The sequence below is a fragment of the Oryza sativa genome, chromosome 4 (assembly GCF_034140825.1).
Source record: "Oryza sativa Japonica Group chromosome 4, ASM3414082v1".
In the NCBI taxonomy this organism is placed as follows: domain Eukaryota; kingdom Viridiplantae; phylum Streptophyta; class Magnoliopsida; order Poales; family Poaceae; genus Oryza; species Oryza sativa.
Genome location: NC_089038.1, coordinates 22140640 through 22161200, shown reverse-complemented (window position 1 = coordinate 22161200; position 20561 = coordinate 22140640). Strand labels below are relative to the sequence as shown.

General features: G+C 44.4%; 3 protein-coding genes and 1 non-coding gene across 5 annotated transcripts; 1 reads left to right on the top strand and 3 right to left on the bottom strand.

Moving 5' to 3' along the window:
• Nucleotides 1-2490: 2490 nt before the first annotated feature.
• LOC4335914 (mitogen-activated protein kinase kinase kinase 3) lies at nucleotides 2491-8612 on the top strand. 2 transcript variants are annotated; one of them, XM_015781026.3, is made up of 11 exons: nucleotides 2491-3179; nucleotides 3931-4461; nucleotides 4779-4866; nucleotides 4976-5038; nucleotides 5653-5813; nucleotides 5899-5974; nucleotides 6554-6613; nucleotides 6706-6813; nucleotides 6888-7121; nucleotides 7784-7893; nucleotides 7971-8612. In XM_015781026.3, exons 1-11 carry the CDS (start codon nucleotides 2740-2742, stop codon nucleotides 8224-8226), a joined length of 2127 nt encoding a protein of 708 aa, XP_015636512.1. In that variant the 5' UTR covers nucleotides 2491-2739; the 3' UTR covers nucleotides 8227-8612. The 2 variants fall into 2 exon arrangements, with proteins under 2 accessions (XP_015636512.1, XP_015636511.1); XM_015781025.3 differs by having other exon boundaries at nucleotides 7968-8612.
• Nucleotides 8613-8786: 174 nt separating this feature from the next.
• On the bottom strand, nucleotides 8787-10332 carry LOC4335913 (outer envelope protein 61). The gene has a single exon (XM_015779667.3). The coding sequence runs from the start codon at nucleotides 10153-10155 to the stop codon at nucleotides 8977-8979; it is 1179 nt and encodes a 392-aa protein (XP_015635153.1). The 5' UTR covers nucleotides 10156-10332; the 3' UTR covers nucleotides 8787-8976.
• Nucleotides 10333-13298: 2966 nt separating this feature from the next.
• On the bottom strand, nucleotides 13299-13371 carry TRNAF-GAA (transfer RNA phenylalanine (anticodon GAA)). Its single transcript has one exon. It is a non-coding gene; the product is annotated as a tRNA-Phe (tRNA).
• Nucleotides 13372-13548: 177 nt separating this feature from the next.
• LOC4335911 (U-box domain-containing protein 26) lies at nucleotides 13549-15517 on the bottom strand. The gene is made up of 2 exons (XM_015779104.3): nucleotides 15208-15517; nucleotides 13549-15110 (listed from the first exon to the last, which is right to left on the bottom strand). The coding sequence occupies exon 2, from the start codon at nucleotides 15019-15021 to the stop codon at nucleotides 13741-13743; it is 1281 nt and encodes a 426-aa protein (XP_015634590.1). The 5' UTR covers nucleotides 15022-15110; nucleotides 15208-15517; the 3' UTR covers nucleotides 13549-13740.
• Between the last annotated feature and the right edge of the window lie 5044 nt (nucleotides 15518-20561).

The window sequence follows — 20561 nt, the reverse complement described above, 5'->3', positions numbered from 1 at the left end:
AATAAAAAACCAAGGGTGTAGCTAATTATCAGGGTTATAATTAGGATTATTTTTTTACGAAGGGTGTAGCTAGTAAGTACTAGTAACAGTTTGGTCATGGACGAACATTAAGGTTAGATCAATCAAAATCAAGGCTAGCTGGAAATGAGCGTAATTGATCTGGTTAAATTTCTCGCGATGGAATTAGCCCATCCAGATAAGTCCTAAACTTGACATGGTGCCCGCATTTTTGACTAATTATTATTTCAGTGGTAAGCGACATACCCGTCGACAAGGATACACCCGTGATGACTTCATTAATCTTAATATATATCGGTCTATTCTTTCAGTGTGCTTATAAAAGTAGGGTGTATGTTTGTGTTTTTAGGGGTGAGTGAGGTGCTTAAGGATAGGATATTTGTGTGTTCGTTATTGGTGTATGCGTTTGCATTGTGTTTCTTTAAAAAAAATAAGGCTAGCTCACTGTGAAGTGATCGAAGTGATGTGAGCTTGCATTGATTTGGCGTGAATTACGCCTCCATCTATGGTTATTGTGCGTGAAAAAGATTGATTTGATTCCTGCCGTTCTGCCTACAGTTTCTAGGCCACGAAAGGAATTAAACGAAGTTAATGATCACATAATTAATGTACGAGTTCTACTATAGAACTCGTGTAATCCCTTGATATTTTTTCTAAGGTTTTACACCCTTTGTCCTTAAAAATATTTGAATCTTGACTATAAAACTGGATAAAGAATTTATAGCTAAGATTTGATTCGGGGACGGAGAGTGTATTTTGCAGATACATGCCTATTGCTGTGTATTTGATGCTGTGTGTACTACATATTGTTTATTGTTTCCTACGATATGAAAAAGTTAAAATAGTTACTTCATGCAAGAAAAGTGAGATGGTGACTTTAGCACATAGTATATATAAATGGCATGGTTTATTTTTGTCAAATCCCTTTCATGTCTGAAAGCGACGATTCCTCGCATACATGCTTTTGGGACCAATGTACTGAAACTTTTATAGAGTTTAGGACAGCACAACCCACACGCAAATTCCACTTAGATACACTAATAGTTCACTTATTAGCTAACCTGGAAAAATGTTGTTTAAGAAGATATGCTCTGATCTTGCACTGTTTGATTACTCCCATTGCAAAATGAGTAGTAGCAGTTTTCTAGCACATGGAAATATGGCATCATTGTGTGGAAATGTTAGTCTGATTGGTCTAGTGGTGGGACAATCCCATTGGCGTGGCATTCCAATTTCTGGCTTAAGACCATAAATAATGCAAAGTTGCAAACCACATTAAATAATTACACATTACATGAGCTATTGGACAGTTACAACTAGCTTGTTGCTACTTGTATTATGAAGTCTTAACATACAGGAGTACAGGAGTATGTCTCTACATTCATATTTAATTTAATCTTAATTTTGAAGTAGCTACCATTTTTTTAAAAGGTAATCCTCTCGTAGGTTCAAATGATGTTATCTGTGCAACACCACAATAAATATCTATGACTTATTATTAGTTGCATGACATCGTAATAAAATTGTTACTCATTTTCTAAGAGTATAATGTTACTTATTTTCGAACAATTGTTCGTCTTATTAAAAAATATTGTACATATACAATACAAGTCATATGTTAAAGTGTCTTTAATGATAAAACAAGTCAAAAACAAATAAATGATACTACTACTTAGTTTTTTTCTAATAAGACAAAGGGTGAACATAGGTAACGGCTTTTGATGTTATTAGATCAGGTACAATAGCAAGCTATAAGCTAGCTACAAATATATTTTAAGAAGAAAAATAAGGAGAGAGAAAAGCAGCGGGCTACAGATTTATACCAGCTGTAGCACGGACTCTAAGACACAGTATGTGTATGACATGTGGGATCATGTATTAATCGTGTAGTATATAACTATTATATGGATGAGCTATTAGATTGGCTATAGTTGGATTGGAGCTAGTAGTTGGCTATTAAACTTGCTTTTACAAGCCGCCGTTGTGTACAGTGTACTCCTCCGGTGTGTGCTCAACACGTCCCCGCTTGGCGTGCGTCACCAAACCTCCCTCCCGACCCGAACCCGACGCGCGCACCGCACCGCACCCGTCTACCAGACTACCAGTACCACCACCCGCGTTCCGCGAAGATTCGGCACGGGACACACACGGTGAAAAAGGAAAAAAAGGCGAAAGCCAACACACGCACGAGCGCAAAAAAAAAAAAGAAAAAGAAAAAAAGACGCGCTGGCCCCACCTCGCAGAGCCGCCGCGCGCAAGTGGCGGGAGAGGAGAGAGCGAGCTGGTAGTAGTAGTAGCACTCCGCTTACAGCTAGCCGCGCACACCACCTGTCACTGGCAGGTGGGGCCATCCACGGTTCGAGGACGCGGAGCCCCGCTTGACGGTGAGAAGCATTTACTTGGCTCGGGACCCACCTGAGCGCCACTTGCTCGCAGCAACCACTAGTACTCGCGCGCGCGAGCACACCTCTCAATCCCCCGCATTTTTTGCTTGGGTTTTTTAGACAAGAAAATAATTGGAAAAAAAAATATCTCCTCCTCCTCCTCTCCGACTAAAAGCGTCGCCGCCGCCGCGTCGTCTCCTTCCTCGCGCCTTCCTCTCTCTCTCTCTCCTCGCTTCCCCGCGCCGCCGCCGCCGCCGCCTGAGCTCGGCGGCAGCAGGGGGACGATAGGTGGTGTGGTGCTTTGCTCCGGCGCAGCGTGCTGCTGATCGCGCGCGCGATGCCCGCGTGGTGGCCACGGAAGTCGAGGTCGAAGGCGAAGGGCGTGGGGAAGCCCCCCGGGGCAGGGGCGGCCTCCGCGGCGTCGTCCCCGCGCAAGTCGCTCGACCTCGTTGACCTCTCCGCCTCCCCCTCGGTGACCCCCCGGGCGAGGGAGAAGGCGCGCAGCCTCGACTCGCCGTCGGCCGCCGCGCCGCGGCATGGGGGCGGGCGGTGTGGTGGGGGGTTCGGGGAGGTCGGGTACAAGCTCCCCGTGCCCGTGGGTGACGCGGGGCCGGGGGGGCAGGGGCAGGGGCAGGAGCCGGAGTTGGAGCCGGCTCCTGTAAGGTTCGAGGAGAACGGGGATGTGGTGGGCGGCGTCGCCGGCGACGCCTCGTCGGAGGAGTTGAGCGTGTGCTCGCATGATTCGTCGGACGAGGCGACGGATCAGCAAGTATGTAGGTAAGTGTGCGATCGTGGAATACCTCAGCCTGTTCGATTTCTATTTCTCGGGGGGTGCAACGTGCAATTCCAGATATATAGGTATTGTGATCAAAATTTGGGGAATTTCATGATCTGATAAGCGTAGCATGTAGGCTTCGTGCGTTACTTTCCCCACTAATTTCGTGTGAATGGCTTTACTCGGCTTTGCTACTTGCTTTTAAGTGTTCCTAGTCAAGTGCAGAGTTGGGGACGTGATGAATGAACAGTGTGGCTTCGTACCAACTCTACAAGTTGACCTTTTCCCATGGTCGTTTCAGATTACTTCCAGTTCGGGAATCCTAAGCCATTTATTTTTCTTTCTCTGCTAAATATGTATTGCACACAGGATTACTCGGGACGCTAAGGTGTGTTAATGGTTGGACAAAGAATTTTAAAAAGGCTGAATAGTTGTTTCTTTTGTTGCCCTGGAGTCACCATTCTGTTGAAACGTGTATTTGGTTCTTGTGCTAAATCATTGACGTTCTCTCAACAATAATGTACAGTGCTTTTCGTTAATCATTATGCTCTGAACTTAATTTGACAACTTCTTTGAGTTGGACAATTTGAGAACTTTTTGAAGTATATAAATTCATATGACGTGCCTATGTTTAGGGGTACTTAAATTAGCGTATTGTTCCACAGCACATTGTTACAGTATTTATATATTTCATTTCAAAATTTGTGTTGATATAATATCTGATGATTCTTGGCTGCTTGGTGTAATTTCTAGGTCTACGGATCCGGCGTCTTTTGTCAGGGGAAGAAATATGCCATCTGACTCACATAAGATCCTAAATGAAGACAATCATTTCATGTCCTATAGCATGCCACGGGAGCATCGGAAGTTCTTCGAGGTTCCTGTCACTAATATGGGAGAACTTCATTTGCATTGTGATGATCTGTCAACTAGCGAAACTAGTTCACGTGGCAGAATGTTGCCCGAGGATTTTCTTGCTCCAAGAACAAGAAGCCTCTCCCCTGGACCGAAAGGCCATACTTTTGCTGTAAATAATGTAAATTCAAGGGAATTTGGTTTTAGTCCAAGGTCACCAGTAAAAATGATGGATGGATTGAAGAGCCCACCTCATCCTTTACCTCTTCCTCCAGGTCCTGCTACTTGTTCACCTCTTCCCCCATCTCCCACTGCTTACTCGCCTCACCCTCTAGGTCCCACTACTTGCTTGCAATCCGAATCACAATGGAAAAAAGGCAAATTGTTAGGGAGCGGTACATTTGGCCAGGTTTACCTTGGATTTAACAGGTATTGGAATCTTTCTATAGTTTGGCATTATTGTATTTTGGTATTACAATTTTGTATATGATGCATTGATTCCGCATTGAAAGCAATAATCCCTCGCGGAGTATATGATAAATTTTCATATTCCATTATTTGGGGTAATGAACTCAACAGTGAGATTAAGTGGCATCAGTTATTTTGCTGAATTTTATGGTGCCAAGGTCTTGATATGTACAGCAATTTGTACAAGAATTTGGTATATTCTGTGAGGTTGTGGTATTACCTAAATTTGTCCAATAGCAATTTGTGGTAGCATTCTTAGTTTATGATGAATCATGCAGTGAAAATGGGCAGTTCTGTGCGATTAAGGAGGTCCAAGTTATTTCGGATGATCCACATTCAAAAGAACGACTCAAGCAATTGAATCAGGTTATTTCTCAGTTTAATCAGTATGAATATCTTTTGATGAGTAGTAACAGCATTTGTGTCTCTTGTTCAATGGACTCACTGACATATTAATTCACTCGGGCATTAACAGGAAATAGATATGCTTAGGCAACTTTCGCACCCAAACATTGTGCAGTACTATGGAAGTGAGATGGTAAGCTTTACTTGATAAACAATTGCATTTATCTCTGTGCAACTATATATAACTTCAATACATGTTTGTAACTACCATGTTGTCTGTTACATGCATGACTTGTGATGTAACTGACGTATGAAGATTACAAAAAAAAGCCTGTGTCTTAAAGCAAAATGATTATTGTGATGACTAGAGCCAGATCCAGATAATTAACAGCATTTAGTTTGGTTGGTTCGCGTTTACAAATCACTATCCTGATCAATGAAACTTGCAAGAGGTTGTTACATGTATAAGTGTAAGCGTGTCTGGAAGGATGAAGAAAACATCAGCATTTAATTGTTTATTATGTATGAGTAGTAACGCATTTCATTTTTACTTTTTAGTCTATCTTTTGAATTTAGATAATTAAATTGTTCGATTTCCTGTCACCTCTTCTGCTGTGCTACTAATATAAGATTTTTGCTGTTATTTCCTCTCACTTGGTTTGCATTTTTTACTTCTTTATTTTCCCTCTCAGAAGAAAATTCTCTGGTTTTCTTGTTTAGTTCTCATCTTTTGTTCGAAGCACTTCAGAAAGTAGAAAGTACTTTGTGTTGCTTATACTTTCTAATTCTGTATGTTTTTCCATGCAGACTGATGATGCACTTTCAATTTATCTGGAGTTTGTTTCTGGGGGCTCAATTCATAAATTACTTAGAGAGTATGGTCCTTTTAAGGAACCTGTGATCCGTAATTACACTGGACAAATTCTCTCTGGTCTTGCCTACTTGCATGGGAGGAACACTGTCCACAGGTAGTACAGATTATCCACAGTTGTTTTACATTCCTTTGGTAGTAAAAGAAATACCTTAACCACTTCATCCTGTTTCTCTTCGCAGAGATATTAAAGGTGCTAACATACTTGTCGGCCCTAATGGTGAAGTCAAACTTGCTGACTTTGGCATGGCTAAGCATGTATGCATTTTTTTTTTCTTTTCCATCCCCTGACCTGTGTGTGCAGCATCATGTAGTCTTATCGTCTTAAAATTTGGTCGCAACATCCCTTTTGGTTCAATACCTTTAACATTGAAATGTTGCCAATGCATCTTATAATAATTCTAAAAGAGAAATGTTTTCCTAAAAGATAACTTTGTTGTTTCTAAATGCTGCTGAATTTATCTGTCGGGTTTAATTTCTTAAGCATCCATGTTGTTTCCTTTTTGGGAAGGCATAGAAGCACATTCCAATTCCATTTCCTTCATGAAGCTACATTTAATTTACTTCTCCTTACTCATAAGTAGAAAAGGATTCTGTGGAAGTTTGAAGATAGTTGATATCTATTCCCAGATGATAAGTTTGATGGTTGTCTGGTTGATGTGTTTTGCGTTAGTACATGCACATATATCTACAGAAGTTTTCGGGTCCTTTTGATGTCTATTATTGCTAGTTCACGACTACAAGAGAATATACACAATACTACTGTAGCTTGTATCCCCCCCCCCCCCCACCCCTCCTCTTTTAAGCCTTTAATTTCATTACTTACGTTTGACACAGATATCATCTTTTGCTGAAATACGCTCTTTCAAAGGAAGTCCTTACTGGATGGCTCCTGAGGTAAATTGTTTTTCTAACAGTAAACCTTTATATACCGTATTTATCATCATCTTTATATGATTCTGAATTCTCCTAATGATTGTAACATGCAGGTTATAATGAACGGTAGAGGTTACCATCTACCAGTTGACATTTGGAGTTTGGGATGTACTATTATTGAAATGGCAACGGCAAAACCTCCTTGGCATAAATACGAGGGGGTATGCTTTCACTTTGTAGCTATAGTTTTCCAAGTAACTTGTGAATGCCAAGCTGATCCAATCTGATCTTGCAGGTAGCTGCTATATTTAAGATCGCAAACAGTAAAGAGATACCTGAAATCCCAGACAGCTTTTCTGAGGAAGGAAAAAGCTTCTTGCAGATGTGCTTAAAACGTGATCCTGCATCTCGCTTCACTGCAACTCAGTTGATGGATCACCCTTTTGTTCAGGACCATCCAGCAGTAAGAGCTGCGAAATCTGGTGCACTGAGAAATGCGTTTGCACCAGCAGATGGGACGCATACAACGGTATACTTTTATATTTATCATTCTGAATTCAGCTTTCCGTAGGCCTTTATTCTCATGGGCCCTTTCCAAAGTCCAATGAGAAAAGCAGCCACAGCACACTGGGTTGAGTACTTTACATGCGCATAAACCACTTTGGCCAATAAATGGTACCACCTCCACCCCAGAATATAACAATTTCTAGCTATGAATCTGGACAAGTGTTTTTCCAGATTCATAGCTAAAACTTGCTACCTCCTCCGTTTCACAATGTAAGACTTTTTAGCATTGCTCATATTCATATAGATGTTAATAAATGTAGACATATTCGTATGTCTAGATTCATTAATATTTATATGAATATGAGTAATGCTAGAAAATCTTACATTATGAAACGGAGGGAGTATATTTTAGGGGCGGAGGGAGTAGCCTTCTTTTCGTTTTCTGGCCAGTGCTTTTACATTCTTCCTCAGTTGCACTGGCTTAGTCAAAGATCCTTTTGAGTATGTCTAGTTAAAATTGTAAGCTGATGGAGCAAGGGCCCCTTTTGCTACTTTATTTGAATGGAGTTCGATGTAGTATTGTTGGCTTTTAAGGGGGAAAATGGCATTGCTTGCTTCTTTTATGGTTTCTATTTTCCTGAATCCTGAGTCCTGACGCTTATCATGTCTTCATCCTTGTTGCAGTCCAACAGGGAGTTCTCAAGGAAAAGTATCACTCCCCTAAAGGATATAGGAGTGAGTGCAAGAGATTTTACCGGATTTTCCACAGCCGTTCCTTCACCACACACCGCCAGGTACTGTGATTCTTGCATTTATCCTCACTTTGTACTCTCTTTCAACTTGTTGATGCTTATGTATTATCCTACAGCAGTCCTATTTCCGTTGTGAGAACAAACATGTCTCTACCGGTGTCCCCATGCTCAAGCCCATTGCGGCAGTTTAAGCAATCCAACTGGAGCTGCCTGCCATCCCCACCACACCCAACATTTTCCAATGGTGCTACTTCCTATAATCTATCAAGCTACATGATGAACGAGACAAGACGAATTCCCACGATTTCGGATACCTGGCAGGATATCAGCCAGTTGAAGGTCCAAAGCCCCTACGGCTCCCCAAAGAGGTTCTGAGCGTCAGTCATCCATGAGTGCTGATGAATGTTCAGCAGGAGAATTGTTCCCATGACATCGTAGATATATAATGTTAGAGATGTCAGCAACATGTCGTAACTCTGTTACTACACCGATCTGATTTTACTGTACAGTATAGAAAGGCTCCACGAGGAAAGAGGCTGTTGACAAGAGAGGAATTTCTGTATATCTGTAGGCGGTTGTCGCCTCCACTTTGTATTATGCTGTACTATATCAGTACATAAAAATACGGCCTGTAAATTCGCTAGCTTGGAGAAGCTGACGTTTGGATGATGTAGTTAGTTTAGCGCTTCCCTAGCAGATGTAAGGATTTCTCCCTACTGGGCACTGGCTACTGCAATGAATATAGCTAAAGTTTACATTTATATTACATTTGAATTTCAGATTTCTTATGTCGAAACCGTGATAAATATCGAGTGACTGAATATCATCATACTTTTTTCAGAGGAGCACCAGACTATTGGTTTCAGGATTATGTTGACGTTATTTTGAAGCATGTGAGGCACCTTGCAATTGCATGAATATACCAAGGTTAGAACTGATAAAAAAAAACTGAATATACTAGCTCAATTCTAATAGTCGATTCCTTCAGCTCCATAAACACAAGAACTCGACGAATATTTCATACTCGACTATTACGTCGAGAAAAGAATAAGAAAAATTACAGCCACTCAAATCTACATCTACTAGCACTAAGCATGCAGTGCCAGGCCATCGGCCACCATCGCATCACGCTCCGATGAACCCGAGCAGGTGATGAAGGACGAACGCGAGGACGAGCACGACAATGGCGAGCACCAGCCAGCCTCTCCTGCTGCCCAGGAGGAGCTCCTTGGCCTTCCTCGCGGCCTCCGCCGCGCGCCGTGCCCGGTTCACCCAACCCATCACCTTCTCCAGGTTCTCCGGAGACAGCTTCTTCATGGCGTCCTGCAACCTGGCAGCGTCGTCCCTGGACAGGTCCACCCCGAACTGCTTCCCGATGATCGACACCGTCTCCGGATCCATGCCCTGCACCACGGACGCGACCATCTTCCCCATCGCCGGGTCCCCCATGGAGTTCATCATCTCAGCCGCAGCAGCAGCAGACGGCGATGGCGATGGCGATGGAACACTGTGTCCAGAGGTTGAAGACGAAGTTGCCCCACTGGTTGGTAGTATCTCTGAACCTTGTGCTTCTTCTTCTTCTTCGACGATTTCTTCAATGACGAGGCCTCTGGGAGCCCCGAGCTTCTCTTCGGCGTCTCGCAGAGCGTCGGCGATGGCGTCCTCCTCGGGGGAGAGCTCGTGCGCTCTCCTCAGGTCGGCCACGGCCGCCTCCATCCTCCCGAGCTCCCTGTACGCCTGCCCTCTCCGGTAGTGCGCCTTGACGTTGCCCGGGTCGAGGCCGAGCACCTCGGAGCCTAGCTCCACGCACTCGGCGAGCCTCCCGGTCTTGAGGTGGCACGCCATCAGGTTGACGCCGCACACCGCCCGCAGCGACCGCGACGCCGACGACGGGACGCTCCGCAGGTTGTCGACGGCGAGCGCGTACTTGGCGGCGGCGTCGGCGTGGCGGGCGAGCCTGAAGAGCGCGTTGCCCTGGTCCTTGAGCGCCCTGGCGCCGGACACCGCCGCGTAGGACGACGCGCGCTGCTGCTCGGCCTGGGCGTTCTTCATCGTCGCGGCGAGCTCCTCCGGGCTGGCGGCGGCGAGCCTCCGGGACATGCCGAGCACCTCCTCGGCGCTCGTCCGGCTCATCTGCTCCCCGGCGCGGCGGAGGTCGTCGGGTGTCAGGGTCTTGATGCCCTCCGTGGCGAAGCGGAGGAGGCTCGGGTTGGACATGAGCTGCTGCTGCATCGCGGCGAGCGCGGCGGGGGGCATCCGTCTCATCTGCTCCTGCGCCACCCGCATCATCTCCGGGTCCATCATGGCGGCGCCAGCGGCGAGGCGGCGGCGAGCGAGGTCTTGGCGGATCTCGGGGAATTTTCTTCTTGTGATCACGGAGGCGATCGATGGGAGCTTGGTGGGTTTGTGATATCAGCGGGGCTTCTCCTCCGGTCTATTTATCTGCGGTTTGAAATTGAAAGGGGAGAGAGAAACGGATTCGGATTACGGTTTGCAGACTCCGTTTCGGATTTTGTGTTGGAATGGAACGGATTCGGTCCGGCGCGCGGTCGCTACTGGCCGGTCCCGGGGACGCTTTATACTTCTTACGTACGTATATAAATGCAAAGTTTATACGTATATGTATACATTTTGTATTTATACGTATACATATTTGTAATAAATATACATATAAATACAAAGTGTATGCCTATACATATAATAAAGCTTATAATCTACATGTAAATATGTACAACATATACACACAAACACACGTATGTGCACCGAATTATATATGTATACTTTATACATACAAAGTACGTACAAACTCTCACTTTATATGTCGTTCACAACTGTTATTGGACTCTATAAAAAGATCTTCTCACTTCACTCTCCGCACACAACTCAGGTGAAGATCTCTCAATTTGCTACCCTCCAGTAGAGAGCTAAAAAAATAGGGAAAAGGTGAGGGAAATTTATGAAGGAGTGACAGGGTAGTTGGCATTCTCTCCACTCTTGTATCTTGACGGATGTTTCTTTTATAAAAGTAGGTATTTGAGATTTTTGTTGGTTATTTAATTTTCCTTTTCTTTAAGTAAGATATATTGTCATCATTGAGGGTTTATCGTGTAATATATATATTAAGTGTTCTATTACTAAGACTTAGGATAAAGTAGGAAAGTTCTTGCGCGAGGCTAAAGTAGTAATCAATAACGTAGATATGGTGTCTTGGTTAAAAGTTATCTTTGTTTGTTGTGCGCTTCACGGATTATAGAGGTAGGTGGCAAGCGATGACAACCCTATATAGAGCTGTAGGCCAGATTCACTTGACAGGCTAGGGATAATCGGTGTTCAAAGTAATTGATAGAGTTTTTATCTTAACTTAATTCAAGAATCTTAATCTATAAAAATCCTCTCTATTGTATGTCTTCCATTAGTTGTTGTCTTTGGACGAACATGCTTCTTAGATTTTACACAAGGTTTTATGTTATTCGATACCCTTAAAATACTCTGGGGTGAAATACTATAGCGTTATATCAATGTACTTACGAATTTAGACGGTAAGTCTGTAATAAATACCAACCCAAGCTGTTGCGAGGGTGGTGGCTAGGTTGTGTCGACCTTTCCTTCTCTCCCATCCACAAGCTGCATGCACCGGTGGCAGCGGGCAAGAGGAAGACCGGATGCGACGGCGCCGAGCGTTACTGTGTCATGAGATTGCTCCTACTGCTCGTGCACTTGCTTGTTGAATGGACGTGCGTGCTGCCACTGGATCTTTCTTGCTTGTTTGGACTTGGATGTGCTTGCTTGACGAGGAGGTGTTGAGCGGTGGCCGGCGGCGGCGAGAGGCGACGGCAAGGTTCGGTGGCTGGTGGCTAAGGCTATGATACTTGATGAGAAGAGAAATTGGAGGTTTGGTTATGGAATTAGGCTCAAAGAGCAAAGTATATTTGTAAAGGAGAGATAAGAAATATAAACATTACTGTGTCAAGAGGTTAATAAAAAAAATTCACATATTTTATATACTGATGTAAAAAACTGGAATGAGAAAAGAAAAATCGTTGTGAAAGTAGTGTCAAATGAGTAAGGGTACAAATGCTCAATCAGGATTCAATAAAGATTAATTATTTCGCTACTTTAGATACTACTGTAGGTGTATATAGAGGACGAGGCAAATACAGTTCACAGCCGGCTGGCCTCGAGCATTTCATAACCGGTAAATGCTCATCCACAGAAACCTATTTTGAGACTATTCTTTACGGAACAGAGTCAGAACTGATCTACAGTTTTAAAAAGGAGGGTCAAATGAGTAAATATTTTTAAAGCCAAATTAGTAGTTAGACTTAAAACATGGTAAAAACACAAATGCTCAATATATAATTATTTTTTTAGTGGTAGAAAAAATTCTCATTAATAGCAAGGCACCTATGATGACTTCGTTAATATGAAAATATTAATTCCAACTTAGTCTCTCGGATATACTCATAAGAATAATGTGTGATATATCAGCATCTGCATGTGTAGCGTTTGCACCATGTTTTAAAAGTTTCGGAAATTCTCTTTTCAAAAAAGTTTCAAAAATTTAATGATAAGATGTTAGGGTCTTGGAGGTGCTTATATAGGCAAGGTTTACATATGTACTCAGGGTAGGGCTATAGAAAAAACTCGATGCTCGCAAGTTGCTTGAGCTCGACTCGTCCTATGCTCGATTTGAGCTCGGCTCGAGTTCCAAACGAGCCGAGCCCGAGCCACTCCCAAAGCTCGCGACCTCTGTCGAGCCGAGCTCGAGCTTCCAACGAGCCTAGTAATATATGATTTTTTTTGTTATTTAATAAATTAGAATAGATCATATATGTTATTTGTATGTCTTGTATTGGCGTCATATATTTATTTTATTTTTTTATTAATATGATGAACTAGAAAATAATTTTTTTAAGATTATCCTTGAAATATACTTTTTCTATTTAAAAATTAAGCTTGGTAGTCGAGCTCGAACTGAACCTGTCTGAAAGCTCGAATATTTTATAGGCTCGGCTCGAGCTCGAGCCTAGGCAGGTGAGCGAGCTCAAGCTCGTTGACAACCCTAATTTATTGGGAAATTTAACTATTTGCCACTCTTGTGACATGACAATTAACGATTTGCCACACCCTGTCAATGACATGTGGGCCCTCATGTGTCTATGACATGTGGGCCTAGTGGCAAATCGTTAAGCAACATCCGTAAGAGTGGCAAATAGTTAAAAGCCCCTAATTTATTAGTGGTAAGTTGGTGTAAATTGTATATGAGCATCTACGTGTACTGTCCATCAAAGAAATTACATTCACATAAAACAATTGGTCAGAGATAAAAGCAATCGGCATGTTTAAACAATTGGTCAGAGATGAAAACAATCGGCATGTCTGTGACATGAAAACTAAAGAAATTTACTGGTTAGAGATTTGATTAAAAAATGAAAAAAAATGAAAATTGCGGTGAGCGTGGATCGAACACGCGACCTTCAGATCTTCAGTCTGACGCTCTCCCAACTGAGCTATCCCCGCTCTGTTCAATGTTTTCCTATAAGCTCTATACTATATAGAAAATTCAGAGTATTAGGATTACTGCAATTTTATGTTCGATTATGACGTGAAGGCTAAAAGGTTATATCAACGACGAGAAATGGCAAAAATTCCCCAAGTTCTAGCGCCTCTCGCTGCATTTGAAGATGAACCTGAAGATGCAGAAGGGAGACATTTTTCTAGTCTATCCCAGCCATGAAATTGCTGCATTCGATCAGCTTACAAGCCATTTGCCATCAAAGACATTCTTGACGCACAAACTTACAGCTTACAAGAACATCATCATCTACCACCTTAAACTCCGGCAATGGCGTCTACAATAATTCTAGAAGAAAAGATTCATCATCATTTTCACATGGATTTGAGCAGCTTGAGCAGAGACCTGGCCTTGGCCTTCGCCCTGGCGCCGCACTGGCTCTGCAGCAGCAGCAGCAGCAGCGTCACCACGCCGGCGCCGGCCGCCTCGCTCCGCGCCGCCCGCGACTCCCTGCACACGGCCAGCAGCGCCGCCACCGCGTGCTCGCTGCCGTCGTTGCTCGAGTTCATCATGAACACGTGCCTCACCAGCGCCCGCGTCCCGCCGGGGGCGCGCGCCACCGCCATGCGCCCGGCCTCCGACGCCGCCAGCGCCTCCACCGCCGCCAGCGCGCTCGGCACGGCGCCGGCGCAGCCGCCGGAGGCGCACTTCCCCGACGCCGCCCACGAGAGGTGCCCGAGGAGCGCGCCGACCGCGCCGTGGTGGATGGCGCCGCCCCGCGCCGGCTCGGACGCGCAGATCGCCGCCACGGCGCGCACGGCGGCGTCCGACGCCGCGTGCGCGTCGTGCGGCGGCGCGGGCGTGGGCGCAGGGCCGTCGTGCCGCAGGAGCGGGAGGAGCGCCTGCCACACCCGCGGCGAGGCGGCCACGACGAGCGCCAGCTCCCTCGTCGCGGCGGCCGTGGCGACGGCCTCGAGGAGGCGGCACAGCCCCGCCCTCGTCCGCCCCCGCCCGCGCTCCAGCAGGGCGACGAGCGACGCCAGGCTGGCCTCGCTCTTGAGCACGTTCAGGCAGCCGAGCTGCGGCGAGGCGGCGCTCGACGGCATGAGGCCGAGCGCGCATTGCAGCGCGAGCTCCTCCACCACCGCCGCCTCGCCGCCGCGTCGCTCCGACGGCGGCGCCGCCGGCGCGTGGAACACGAGCTGCAGCAGCACGGGCAGGAAGCCCAGCTGGACCATGCACGCGCGGCCGACGTCCGACTCGGACGCCAGCGTCATCACCTTCTTGAGCGCGCCAACCTTCGCCTTACCGGCGCCGGCGGCGTCCGGCTGCTGCAGGCAACGCTTGAGCGCCGCGAGCGACGGCTCCTCCGCGTCGGCCTCGGCCTCCGCCGCCGGCGCCGCCGGCTCGGGGAGGTGGTGGTTGTGGTGTTGGTCGGTGGACAGCCAGCGCTCGATGAGGTGGCGCAGCGTGCGGTTGGGCACGAGCGCGGTGGCGTCGCCGAGCGGCTGCATTGTGACGGGGCAGGTGCGGTGGCCGGCGGCGAGCCACCGCTCGATGCACGGCCGGTCGTACGTCTGCCCCGTGCACAGCGTCACCGGGTCGGTGAAGATGTCCAGGCTGATCGGGCACCTGAACAGGTGCGGAATGCTCATCTCTTCTCCAATCCAATCTCCACCCAAAAAACAATCGATCAATCAACACAAATCCATCAAGAAACTCACAAGAAATTAAACCTCCGAATCTGCAAGAAACACAAACACAAACATTTAAACAATCACAACTCAAAGCGCATCGATAGAACAGATCATCGAGAAGCTAAAATACACATCAAATCATACCGAATCAAGAGCTCCTCAAAGAGACCAGCAGCAGCTGCAATGTGCAGTGAAGGAGAGATTTTTCAGCTTGTTCGAGCACTCACTCCCATGCCAATCACATCAGGGAATCCATGGCGATGCACTACTGATGAGAATGTAACTGGTGAAACGACTGCTGCAAAGTTACTGCACGTACTGCTTGGCTGCCTGGACCATGTGGGTTTGTACTCGATGAAGACGATGACCAAGAACACACAACAGGAGTTGCACTTGCATCCGATTATCTCAAGATCAGAGAGAGAATGCTAGAGATAGAGAGAGAGAGAAGAGCAAGTGAGGTGTGTGCAATGGCTGCAAGATAAAGGCAAGAAGAGGCAAAACTGAAGAACTTTCTTTTGCTAGTGTTTAGTCATAGAAAGGGAAAGGTCTAGTGATTGGACCAGAACAGGAGAGGCCGAGACAGAGAGAGATTAGATGAGAGAGAAAATTTGCAAACAGCCTGAAAACGTGGGGACAGTCAGAGTTGGGGACCGGTCGGGATGCAATTTTACAGATTGGAACTGCCAAAGAGGCTGCTGAGCTGAGATCATTTGCGCAAATTGGATAGTTAATTATGACTTTTTTTTTTTGTTGAAGCATACTATGTAAGACTAAGAATTGTCTACCACCAAGTTTGCAACTTGGGAAGATCCTGACCCGCCATGGCCGGCACAAGGAGATTAAAAAAAATCAATCTCTATTTGTTTATCTTTTGGTTTCTGAAAGAGACATTTCGAACTGAATGTGACGAGGTTACTGGAGAGTGTATTCTAAAACAGTTTGAGATATGTACGTGTTTCTGTATCCTGAATTATGGGCGTATCGACTTTTTTTTTCTAGATAATGGATGAATCATATATAAGCTACGGGCACAGCTACTAGTACTGTAGCCAACTATGGACTAGCCTGAACTCTTAAGCAGTACTCCATGTGCCATGATTATATCATTTGGAACAAACATAATGAGTGTGGTTGATGTTAACATGGCACATGAAAACAGTTATGACCTGGAAAATTGAGTGCTTTGAAAGCATTATGATCAACACATGCAAACAAGGCATTATTCAGATCACTTCATTTCCTATACTTCTTTACTCTACAGCCAAAAAAAGATAACTTTCTCCAAAATTCATTTATATGTTTGCTTGGTCCATTGTTCACTCTCTTTTCTTTTGATATGAATAAATTTCTGGAGACCACATCTTAAAAAAATAATAATTAAAAAAAATCAGGAGATCACACATTAAGGCTGCAAGAGTGGCACTGCTCCAGGACAGAAAGAAAGAATCTTTCTTACAAGACAAAGATCACTAGATTACAATATATGATCTGTACAGTTGAATCTACAATCTCCATTGGTTAATTGATTGGCACCTCGAGCGACACACTTAAAACTAAACAATGCAGTGCTGAGTTAGGTGCTAATGCCAGCTTAACTGCGGCTATGACAGTGCAAAAGTCTGGGGACTACAGTTTACACTGCACTTTGAGGGCAGTGTAGCCGGCAGGGGCAGCAGCATTACCCAAATCAAGGGACTCTTATCTGCACAGGGCTAGGCTATGTAGAGTGGTGAAAAATTGGTGATTATGGCCGAGTTTAGTTCCAAACTTCTTCTTCAAACTTCCAACTTTTTCATCACATCAAAACTTTCCTACACACATAAACTTTTAACTTTTTCATCACATCGTTCCAATTTTAACCAAACTTCTAATTTTAGAGTGAACTAACACACCCTATATTGGTGGCCATCATGCATTGATCATATAAGACCATAGGAGATGGAGACAGATGGCCAAACTTAACTTTTCAGAAGTGTATCTTCAAAAAAAAATACAAGTGACATCAAGGGCATGACCAGAATGTTACTCAAAATGTTAAGCCAATATCTTCTAATACTACGAACTGGTCTGTAGCCTATGGTTTATGGTTGTAACACTCTAGTTGCACACACCAGCGCGCCTGGGTTCGAGTCCTCTCAGAAGCGAATTTCCAGAGTTGGTTTTAAAAAAAATCACTCGATGTCCCCTTGGTTATACACACGTTAAGAAATGACCTATGGTGCCCCTCGTGTGCACGGTAGGGATCTCAGCACGAGTTAAGGCCTGAACCATGGGGGAGTGGATCTGCATAGAGTTGATTTATAAAAGGTCACTCGTTGGCCCTGTTACAAAAATTAGTCGATAAAGCGGAACGACGACTAACCTTCCCGATCGCTTCAGTCATTGATCACCCAAGACATACCAGATGACGACACAGGAACACACGATATTTGTTAACGAGGTTCAGCAAAAGCCTACATCCCCGGGGCTCTGATTATGAGCGCTCCTCCTCAACCAATATAGCTACTAGCCGCTATGAGTCCATAGCCTCGTCGCCATTATCTCCCTGCGTGTCTATGCTACATTGTAGTCGCCATGGTTACATTGTGGTACCTCCTCTCTATTTAAGAGAGATACCGGGTTACAGAGCCCGACTCTAACTCCACCTCTAACACCTATTACAACTCTACAACTCCAAGTCCAACTGTAACCAAATAGGACTATATATTCGACACATATTCTAACATGCCCCTTGGTTAGAAGACGTGTTAAGAAATGACCTATGGTGAGCAGACCCTTGTGTAGAGGGCAGGGGGCTAAAAGCACGAACCATGGGGAGTGGATCCGTGTGTCAATGGGCTAGGGTTCACGGCCTTTCTCGGCTAGTTTTGGCAATGTTTCTTCTTAGTGAAAAGCCGTGGAGGGGTTTTTCCTTGCTGATCAAGTTTTTCTTTTATATCTCCTATATATCCTTTTGACCAAGAAAAATGTAAATTGCAGAAACCAGAAGTTATACTTCCATCATTTAGAAAAACGAAGTCCATGATCTCAGATTTATTTTAGGAGATACGGTGGTAGACCTCTAATACATTCCAAAGTCCAAATATCATAAAAAGGCTCACTGTTAGATGGAATATAACAAGTGAATTTTGTTTGTAGCTCATATGTTTAGACGGATATTTGTGACCTAAATGAGTTAATGAAATGATGTCAGAGACATGGCTCTAACGAGAGATAAAGACGGAATTGATGATTATTGATTACTCTATCAACTACCGATATTGATGCCATGAGCCCATAATTCATATGGAATACTGTTTTGTGGACAGGAACAATTGGGGTCTGAATTATGAACTATGAAGTCTTCAGTCCAGTGCTAGCTGGCTTGCTAGCACGATCATATGTATTGCCAATTTAATCATTCCTAAAAAGGGGCCTTTGAAGTTTGAACAAAGTTGACTTATGTTCAATTAACAAATTCAAGACGGTAAATGGCGATTGCTGTCAATTTGGTGCATTAATGACTGGTCTCTCCTCCGCAATGTTTTACCACGAGTTTTTTAATCGCACGAAGCCAACGCCGGCTTTTTCAAAGATTAGACCGCCAACACACGCAACTGCGCACTGCACTGCTCAGACCGTAGAAAACCGGCCTAACAATTTGACTTCAAAGTTGAAATACAGTATTTTTCGGTTCAAACATATTGGTCCGAAAACCATTAATAAATTGCTGCGCCGGCCTGAATTTGCAGTCTTTTTGGGCTACATATGGAGTTTACAACTTCCTGTGGGCTTCAGATGTTGTCGCACTGTCTCTAGACTCAAGTGAGTACGGCCTTTCTTTAAAAGAAAATTCATATTTTTTAAAAAACAAATTTCTATTAATTTTGTTTTGGTGCCTGGTTTTACAAAATAAAATTGAAATTGTGTATTTATTTATCTACCACGAGAGTGTGACATATGTAAACCGCGACTCACCGTCGACAGTTGATTTACGCGGTTGACCTCTCCAATAAGAAAAAACTTTTGTCCAATCCACGAAACAATATTTTTCACCTCTGACCGCGTGAAACATATTTGCTGATATTCAGAAACAGAGTGAGGACTGAAGAAAACAGAAAGTTTATGGAGATAGTGACCTTAGTGAGGTATAAACCCAAATTTCAGAAGCTGGTGTTTTGGAGCCTAGCGAGTTAGGCATCTTCCTCATCACACCAAAAATAAATGAACTTTTTTTTTAAAAAAAAAGTAAAAAGAACAGCTAAGTGCCAAAGTGATGGTTAACTGAAATGCCAGCAAACTGTCAGTTCAAAGCAGCAGCAGGTGAAGTTCTGGAATTCCAAGTCAGATTCCATGGATAGGAAGGATGTACTGTTCAAAGTGTGTTGCTAGTTGTGAGCTGTAACTTTGGACCAGATAACAGAAAACACAAATCGGCAAGATATATAACCCTAGCAAAGTCGTGGACGTTCAGAATACTAGTATTAAGCTTCTCTTCAAAAAGAGGATTTTGGCTCAATTTGAACGACAAGGCGGTGCTCCTGAATTTGAATCACATTGTGCATGCATCGATCATCGCCTCATCGGTAGAACATTCTTGAGAGAGAATTTCTCTGAACCATGTGTAACACATGCTCGTTTCAGAAATCAGAATACTAGTAGTAGTATGAAAGAGAGGATTTTGGCTCAATTTGAAAGAGAAGATGATACTTCTAAATTTAAATCACATTGCACATGCATCATCCGTAGAACATTCTTGAGAGAAAACTCCTCTGAACCTCTTTTGTGGAACGCATGTTCATTTCAGAATACTACTAGTACCACTACCAGCCACTACTATCAAATAGTAGACGATTTCAGCTCTCAACTTGAAAGACAAGATGATGCTTCTGAATCTGAATCACATTGTGCATGCATCATCAGCAGAACAATTCTTGGGAGGAAATCCTGTCTGAAAAATTCTTCCCGCGCGTGTTGGTCTTTGGAGAATCTTAGCCGTAACGTCTATTGAGCCATCGAGTATATTTCTTTTCAGATAAGGTTAGGTCATGGAGCAAATGGAGCAAGAGAGGAGAGGATCAGAGGTGCACGTGTACTAGCGTTGCATATTCTTTATTTGATGCCAATTCACGGTTGTTCTGGTCGATCAAATTTATTCAAATCCACCGATCTTCTAGATCAATCGAGCGTGCATTTTTTTTCCTTCTTGCTTTTTCTGAAGAAACATCCCTTTCGGCTGCTGAGGTTTTTTGACCGGTTTCTTTCACCAATGCCATGTCGCCAATGGCATGCAGAGTGAGAGTCACTTGGAAATGACATTCCTGATTCTTTTGGCGATGCTGCCGGTGTTTGTTCACTGGAGTGTTCGTTTGGATCTGAAAAATCTGACAGAGAGATATCTGCACTTCTGCAGTATACAGATTGGGCCTTCAGTGATTGAGCCGTCAGTTCAGACTTCAGACTCTTGTTCCTTACACTGTGCATGCAGCCTGCAAATTTTGATCGAGTCTTGCAAT

Excerpts from the sequence above, each read along its gene's own strand:
- LOC4335914 (XM_015781025.3), top strand. The coding sequence starts at position 2,740 with ATGCCCGCGTGGTGGCCACGGAAGTCGAGGTCGAAGGCGAAGGGCGTG. Across the intron at positions 3,180-3,930 it reads ACGGATCAGCAAGTATGTAG|GTCTACGGATCCGGCGTCTT; the intron begins GTAAGTGTGCGA and ends TGTAATTTCTAG. Across the intron at positions 6,814-6,887 it reads CTTGGCATAAATACGAGGGG|GTAGCTGCTATATTTAAGAT; the intron begins GTATGCTTTCAC and ends CTGATCTTGCAG.
- LOC4335913 (XM_015779667.3), bottom strand. The coding sequence starts at position 10,155 with ATGATGGACCCGGAGATGATGCGGGTGGCGCAGGAGCAGATGAGACGG.
- LOC4335911 (XM_015779104.3), bottom strand. The coding sequence starts at position 15,021 with ATGAGCATTCCGCACCTGTTCAGGTGCCCGATCAGCCTGGACATCTTC.